Raw genomic sequence first — 8,822 nt, forward strand, 5'->3', positions numbered from 1 at the left:
TTTGCAGAATTTTGTAGGAAATATTTCCACACTGTTGAATTTTGTAAGAAAGATTCCTACACATTGATCAAAGTGTAAGACTTCTTCTTGTAGCGTAGGAACCATTGCTACAAATGTAGGAATTGTTCCTACAATGTCCTACACATTGTGTCATGTGTAGGAATTTTTCTTACAAAATTCAACAGTGTGGGAATATTTCCTACAAAATTTCTTAATAATATAGCCTTAAAAGTGTAGGAATTCACAGATTCCCCGAGGACAAGGTCCGTAAGGGGAGGATGGATTGTATGAGGAGGTGAAGGATACAAGGTACAGTGTTAACTAGTGGTATTGCCCTCAATTCCTGTTACTCACAGCACTTCAAAGCTAAATCTATAAATAGAATCTCCCACTTCCGGTGGCGCTCTTTGATGTAGTGAACAAATAGCACTGTTGACTATATACATATTTACACAGGTTAGCAAGACTCAGCTTGCTGCTGTATTTATGATAACTAAATGTCATATACCACACATGAGCATACACATGTATATAATCACATGATCAGAACCTAAATGTTATATAGCTAGTTATCAGTACTACCTACATAAATCACATTAACAATGTTGTTGACAGCTAATCGTGCTTTCCTTTACTGGTAATTTGCCTCTTCTTCCTCATGACTAGAGGGGAGGGTAACATGATAAATACATGTATTTGGGTGGGAACCCACTGTACCTTGTATCCTTCACCTCCTCATACAATCCATCCTCCCCTTACGGACCTTGTCCTCGGGGAATCTGTGAATTGTATTTCGGAGGTTCCGGATACAAGGTACAGTGTTAACTAGTGGTACGTTCAAAGCACACAATATATACCTGTAATTCTGCCCTGACTGAAAGACAGCTCTTGTAAATGCTGATGGTTCACTTGGCTTATGATAGAATCTTTCAAAAGTGCTTCTGGTAGACCAGTTGGCTACTTTCAGAATATCAGAGACAAGCACTCCCTTTCTTCTTGCCTGAGAAGTACTGGCGCTTCTTGTTGAGTGGGCCGTGTATCTTTCAGTATCTACTCCTGCTGTCTTAAGGGTATCCTTAATCCAGTGCCCCAGAGTAGCAGGGCGCGCCCTTCGAAAAGGTCTCTTGGAAGTAATAAAGACTGGCTTTGGAGCCATAGTAGTGACATGAGAGGTAGTCCTTTCAATATACTGACGAAGGTTAACAACTGGACAAATGTCTGGATCATTAGGCAAGGCTGAGTAAACTACTGACCTGGGCGGTCCTGATGACCTTGTCTTAGTAAGCTGTACTACTGTGAACTGCACACTAGTAGTAGTCCATCTCATATAGTCCCTGTCTAGCGCTGCCAAGTCAGAACAGCGATCAGCATTACTCAAGGCCATTAACGTTGCAACCTTCTTGGCTAATTGGAGAATGGTGTATTCAGTGGAGGGACCTCTCAGGGATTCTACTACTGGTGTTACATCCCAAGAATTGGAATAGCGAGGAGTAGGTGGCCTAGCATTGTACATTCCTTTTAATAGTCTAACCACTACTGGATGAGTTCCCACTTGGCAATTGTCTACCCTGGCATGTGTCATTGATATGGCAGAACGGAGAGTGTTTAATGTGCGATACTGGAGTCCTAAGACAAAATTATCTGTGAGGAACTCTAAGATGTCCGCTAAAGGGGCTGAAAGTGGATTGATCTGCCTTGTAACACACCAGCCACACCACTTTTTCCAGGCTGAGCTATATGATGTGTGAGTGTTGACTCTCCAAGATTGGAGGAGCATATCGGTAACCCTTTCTGAAAATCCCTGCATGGCAAATCCCTGCCTGAGACAAGCCACGCGGCTAAGGGCATTCGACTCTCCATCACCAGAGGGTGAGGTAGCTGGTCTGGACTCATGAGGAGATCCTGAGTCATTGGAAGGAGTATTGGGTTGCTCACTAACATACTCAACAACTGGGGATACCAGACTTGAGCTGGCCATGCCGGTGCTACAAGACATGCACATGTCACTGCCTCTAACTGAATTTTGCTCAGAGCTCTCCCAATCAAATTGAATGGTGGGAAAAGATATGGCTGTTCTGGAGCCCATGGCACTGAGAAGGCGTCCACTGCTATGGCTGCTGGGTCCGGCTTCCAGCTGTAATACCGTGGTAACTGAGCGTTGGTCCTGCTGGCAAATAGGTCTACACTGAATGGACCCAACTGACTGTTCAGTGACTGAAAAACAGATGGCAAAAGTTGCCAATCGCTGCTGTCCATGTGGTGGCGAGATTCCCAGTCTGCACTGACATTGTCCACCCCAGGTAAGTACTCTGCATGTGGAGTGATGTTGCGGGCCTGGCACCATTCCCAGATCTCTAAGGCTAGGCAACATAGTGGGGATAGAGTTGGACCTCCCATCTTGTTTATCTGAGCTATTGCTGTCCGATTGTCCATCCGTATCAGCACACCCACATTGTTCAGATCTTTGGTGAAAGACTGTAGTGCCAGGAATGCTGCTGTTAGCTCTAGATAATTGATATGTGATGCTGCTTCCCCTGCAGTCCACTTGCCCCCGGTGCTCACTCCCTGGCATATGGCTCCCCAACCTGATTTGGACGCATCTGATTCTATCACTACAGAGGCTTCTGTCTTCACAATACTGTTGGAGCAATGAGTGGGCAACTGAGTTGCCCACCACTGGAGATCTCTCTGTGCTTCCTGTGACAAGTGGACAGTGGTGTGGTAGGAAGCCTTGTGGCACCGCAGAGTCTGGACCTTTAGATCCTGGAGACTGCGGAAGTGGAGCGGGGCTAGTGGTATTGCTGGCTTCGTGGCTACCAGAGTTCCAATCAGGTGTGCCAATGTCTTGATCTGTACAGTCTCCAATGTCAGAATCTGGGATGCCTCCTTTTGGATTGATTCCACCTTGTGGGGAGGAAGAGTCACTGTCATCTGAGCTGAATCTATTACAAAACCAAGGAACTCGATACTCTGGGTTGGCTCGGTTATACTCTTGGGCAGGTTGATCAGGAACCCCAGAGCTGTGAACAGCCAAAACACTGTTGAGAGGTCTTCTAATAGCTGTGGCTTGCCTGGGGATGCTATTAGTAGATCGTCTAAATAAATGATTAGATAGATTCCCAGCTGACGTAAGAACTGAACAAGGGGCTTTGTTACCTTCGAAAATACAAAGGGAGCGGTGCAAAGCCCGAATGGTAGGGACTGAAATTGTATCCACTCTCCAGCTAGTACCTGGAAGGATAGCAGGGGGTGGTGCACTGCTGCCACTGGAATCGTTAGGTAGGCATCTTTGAGGTCGATCTTTGCCATAAACCAATCCTGTTTCAGGATGACAGGTAGCATGTACAGCCCCTCCATCTTGAAATGCGGAGGTTCCAGGTACGTGTTCAAGAACCGCAAATCTATGATTGGCCTCCAGCCTCCGCCGCTTTTCGGGACTATGAACATGGGACTGGAGACATGTACCTGAGATGGCTGCACTCGCACTGCGGCCCCTTTTTCTATTAATTTCTGGACCTCTGTTTGTAAGGCTGAGGGTTTGCTGTCGTCCAGTCTGCTGCTTGATAGCCAACGGTGGGGCCAGCTGACCAGAGGGAGGTGATAACCCTGGATGGTGGAGAGGATCCATTGATCTTGTGTCAACTTGGCCCAGTTTGCCATGAAGAGAGAAGTTCTGCTTCCCACTGGCTTTGTCGTATGTTTTGTGACAAGGCTGAAGTCTAACCGTAGGTCTAACAAGGAAGGGTGAGGTGTGGGCAGACTGACTAGGGTTTTCCCGACTTGGCCGAATTGTTGAATGTGGGCGGGGCTTGGGAGCGGTGATAGGTGCCCGATCCTCTCCTGTGCTGGAATTTGGACGATTGGCCCTGCCGGTGCCCAACTCCTCCGGCAGGGCTCTTTCGAAAAAACTGCTTACTGCGTCCTAGGGTAGAACGACGGAAGTCGCGAGGTCTCTCGCCATACGGGTGGTAGCGCTTCGACAGCGAGGCTACTTGAGCAAGGGTCGTGTCGGACTCTACCTTGCCTTTTAACTGTGCACAGAAGCCTTCACCGAAAAGGAACCCTCCACTATTCGGTCGTGGTTCAGAAGCATACTTTTCTAGCGAGCCGTCAACACAACGCAGAATGTTGCTGCGTCTCGATTGGGATATCAGCTCATTGGCGTTACCCAATAATACCAAAGTTCGCTGCACGATATCCAGAACATCATGCACATTCACAACCCCTTCTTCATTGGTGTGTAACTCACTGTCAATGATATCAGCCCATAGACACGTGAGCGGGCCTGTGGCAGACAGCAGTGCCGATTGTATCGTGCCCAGCTCTGCATCACGTGACTTCGGATAATTTTGTTTAAGATGATCGAGCATAAAACGGTCTACTTTAGGCACCTTCATTACAGGTGTATGTGGGACCGGGTGTGTTTTATGCATGGGGTTTCGTACCTCCTTTGTGAGAGACACCCTAAAATGTTTCTCCAAATAATCCGTAATTATTTGATGTGCATCAAATGTGTACTCACTCTCTGAGGTGACTGAGCTGGGGTCGAAGAGGACGGGATTGAATGTTGGAGGGTGGGAGCTACTACTCCCAGAATTGTCACTCCGGCTCCCAGGAGGATTGGACGTTGACAGGGGCTCATCGGCGCCCTGCTCGCCAATCCCTCTCGACTGGCGCGCATCGGCGACCAGCGAGGCATCTCTTCCCGTCTGGTGCACATCGGCTACCAGCGAGGTATCTTCAGGTCTGTCCCTGTCATCTGGCTGGGGCACGTTGCTAGCAGAGGTGTCACTTCCAGCTTCTATGGTCCGACCAGGATCCTCGGTTGTCTCTTCAAGGGTCGGTTGTAACGCCTCTAGGAGAGACCTGCGAAGCGTATCATCAGAGGAAATCTTCTGGAACAAGGCTCGAAGGGATGAATCATCCATCAGAAGTCAATCGGCAAGAAGACGAAAAATAACAACACGTGCTAATGTGAGCGACAGAAAAGAGCGCCACCGGAAGTGGGAGATTCTATTTATAGATTTAGCTTTGAAGTGCTGTGAGTAACAGGAATTGAGGGCAATACCACTAGTTAACACTGTACCTTGTATCCGGAACCTCCGAAATACAACCATGCTTCCTACACAAGGGTAAATTTGGTACATCACATATTTTTATTGCCTGACTAGACAACACTAGCTACTGTAATGTCAGAGTTCCTCATTTTATAATTCTGAATAATCACCAGACCAAGTTCCCTCTTCTCCGTTTGCTCTCTGTAACAAAACATACTACAGTACCTCAGAATTAACAAAAAAATAAGCACAAACGTACTCTATTTTGCTTTATTCCACAAATACAGCTTAGAGAGCATGCCTTTTTAGTGCCTATACTGAAAGTATTTTGTAAATACAATTCTAGTCAACATCTCCCTATTTGTCCTCCAAGAACGTCATCACACACTGCACTTTGACATAATAATTCCATAATCACATGCCAACGGTATATCTCATTCGAACACGCACATTAATAGCTGTTAGATAGTATTACAACTAATGCAAGTAAATTACAATAAACAAAACTTATGAGTTATGAATAATAACAAAAGAATAATAACAAAAGACTAGCTGTTATTTTGCAGCTGCACACAGAGTAGTAACAATATGGTTTCATGGTGTAACAATATGGTTTCATGGTTTACCAATTATCAAGTTAGCAACTCTGCTGTATTATTACTGTATTGTCTAGAGCATTTTCCTGGAAAATTGATCTTTATCAACATTCACTTATTTGGACATATGAGTGATTAGATGGTTTACTACTAATCAAGTTATTGACTAGTCAAGAGTGTTTCCTAGAAAAGCAGTTTTTATCTTATTTGGACAAGTGCATAAGTCCCATATTTCTGTTTTAAGGTTTCTGTGTAATACAGATGTATGACTTGGTTTTCAACCTTAATGTGAACTGTTTTCCACAACTTTTTCTATCATCTACATGGATATACCTCACAAAAAAATCACCCATTTATTACTGTACAGGCCATGTACAGGGATGATACTTTACCAACTGTACACAGGACCAATCATAGTGCAGACAATAAAGATGCAGATAGGTTGCTGATGAGTGGAAATGAGTTTAAAATTAGCCAAGTATGTATCAATTTAAGTTAGCCATGATACAATCCTATCAGTCAACCCACCCTATTTTGCAGCCATGCACTCAGCAAGTATATATATGCCTGTGCTTATCAGCGAGGTATTGTATTATAGTGTGGTGACTATAATACACTTAATCCCTTCAGTCTGGTTACCAACATTACCTCCATAAGTGGAGCATTTCTATAGAGGTATCTACCTAAGTCACCTGGTTACAACACATAATTATGTCTGATCTGTTTTAGAGTACACTTCTGCAGTTTGGTCTCCTAACCTACTATGTGATATCAAAAAGTAACATATGGAACAATTTAATACAAAAAAGTGACAGACTGCTTTATTAGAGTGTTTGAAAATCTTTCTGTCATATAACAGAGATATAGCTATACTGAGAGATAATTGATGTATACAAATTCTTTAGTTGTTGATCAGTTGCCTATCTAACCAATGAAATCCCTACAAGTGCAAATTATATATTCATATAGCAATATGTGACAGTAAGCCTTTTCTATGTTGTATTAATTTTCTTTAACATGATTCATTAATGAAGGGAATTCTTTAGCTCATACAGTGTACAAAATAATCATCTTCAAGGTAAACCCTTCAATTTTTCTTCAAAATGATGATCACTGTTTACTGTAAAAAAATTAAATCCAAACCTGGCCGACTGCTTTATTAGAGATCTTCAAAATAATTGTTATCATAATCAGTTGCTCTGTATTGCTTTCTTTAGTGGTCAGCTACTTACTTATTCAGGTAATGAAGTCCTTACAACTGTTAAGTATTCGTATCACTCAATGAGACAGGTATGACATATTTGGTTTCTTAAATGTTATTCATTATTAAAGCAAATTCATTGGTCCATATGATGTATATAGCATTTTACTGAGTGTGCATACACAGAAACATACTGAAGGTGTTATGTATATCAATGAAATCCATGAAGACTGTATTTACATACTCTAATAGAACATTCACTGATGTTACAAAATTGTTTCCATATAAGATGTGATTCTAATGATGGATTATTCAGGTTACTTTGATGTATAGCTAACAACTAGATATGCTAAGTAAATAGATCTGGCCAGCTCTGTGACAGTGGAGGCAGGAAAAAAAAGCTATCATATTTTCAAGATTGTTAACAGTTAATTTTCATACAGTACATCATTGTCTTTGATGACACCCACATAAAAATATCACTTTCTCCCTGTCAACAGCCAAGAGCAGCTCAGTGTGGAATCTGCTACAGTGGAACCTGCCTATAATGGTCACCAGATATATCTGGCTTTTATATACAGGTGGCTGTTATACAGTGTTGGGAATAACGCGTTACGTAATATTATTACTTTATTTGTGGTAACCAAGTAATATAACGAAATACACTATAAAAACGGGTAATCTAACTCAAGTTACTTTACTTACAAATTTAACGCGTTACCTAAGTAATATAGTTACTGTAACGAGTCTAATATTACGTAATATTATTACTACAAGTAACGAAGTTACTAATCTCGTTAGTTATTCTCTGAGTAATGTTTAGCCACAACGAAGTAACGAAGCCTACTGAATGAAGCTTATTCACCAGCTTCATTCAGTAGGCTTAGGCCCCTATTCGGTAATTATTAGTTTCTCATCCACCGCCCGCATCCTTCTCAAGCTACCGCACGGGAAGCCATTATTTACTCTGTGCAAGCTCAGAAGAACACGTGATGCCAAACTCTTATAATTTTTTGTTGATGAACGCTACATTTCGCTATATATCGCCAGGAGAACTGTTGTTTTCCTTAGTAAATTGCTGCAGTGCCAGTTGCAATCGTGTTCTATCGACTTCGCTTTCAGTTGACTGTCGAAAAACAGTTGGCGAGTCACGAAAAGTAGGTGAAGGAAATGTTTGTAGTAAGAAAGAAAGACAAATTGAACAAGGTCTGTACATCAGTGTGAAAATAATGGCATAATGGTAATACCCTCCCGCCCACATCATAATAATTAGAAAGGCTGGATGAGAAACTAATAATCACCAAATAGGGGCCTTATAACCAAGATTTCCACACTGTCCAACAACGCAATTATGTCACGTGATAAGGTGGTAGTTTCACACATGACAGCTTAAGGCTGTGGACACAAAGTAATATAATATGTAATATTATTACAGTTACTTTATTTTATGGGTAATATGTAACTGTAACTAAATAGTTCAGTTGCAAGTAATATGTAATATGTAACTAGTTACTTTTACAAAGTAACTTGCCCAACACTGCTGTTATAGAGAAAACCTGCATAAGGTGGTCAGCAGCATTTTAGTGGCTATGACCATTCTAAATGAGTAATTATTATTAAGAGGCTCGCGCCAACTGTAATTTGACGGACAAGGTGAGCTTGTTATGAATGTTGGTTATAGCTATTGAATACATTAATTAGCTGGCTATACGTACGTGACGTAGCTTCCATATAGTCTCGCGTGGCCAGACAGTTTTTATCTCACAGCGATTATCGAATTAAAATTATAAGCGCCTGCTTGAAAAGGCGCTTTTCGAGCAGACGCTTATAATTTCTAATCGATAAGCGCCGTGGGGCCTGGTCACTCGAGAGCTTCCGCACTCGCCGATTAATAGTATAGATACGTGATTAATCTGCAAGTGCGGCTAAGTGAAGTTGCTGGGAAAAGGAGTAATCACTCCAATAAAC

General features: G+C 42.5%; 1 protein-coding gene across 2 annotated transcripts; it reads right to left on the reverse strand.

Annotated features, from left to right (window-relative positions):
• Positions 1–315: 315 nt before the first annotated feature.
• LOC136256462 (uncharacterized) lies at positions 316–3,713 on the reverse strand. Of its 2 annotated transcripts, none has more exons than XM_066049430.1 (2): positions 858–3,713; positions 316–662 (listed from the first exon to the last, which is right to left on the reverse strand). In XM_066049430.1, the coding sequence occupies exons 1-2, from the start codon at positions 3,626–3,628 to the stop codon at positions 632–634; spliced, it is 2,802 nt and encodes a 933-aa protein (XP_065905502.1). In that variant the 5' UTR covers positions 3,629–3,713; the 3' UTR covers positions 316–631. The 2 variants fall into 2 exon arrangements, with proteins under 2 accessions (XP_065905502.1, XP_065905501.1); XM_066049429.1 differs by having other exon boundaries at positions 608–662; positions 718–3,713.
• Between the last annotated feature and the right edge of the window lie 5,109 nt (positions 3,714–8,822).

The sequence above is a fragment of the Dysidea avara genome, chromosome 5 (genome assembly GCF_963678975.1).
Source record: "Dysidea avara chromosome 5, odDysAvar1.4, whole genome shotgun sequence".
NCBI lineage: Eukaryota > Metazoa > Porifera > Demospongiae > Dictyoceratida > Dysideidae > Dysidea > Dysidea avara.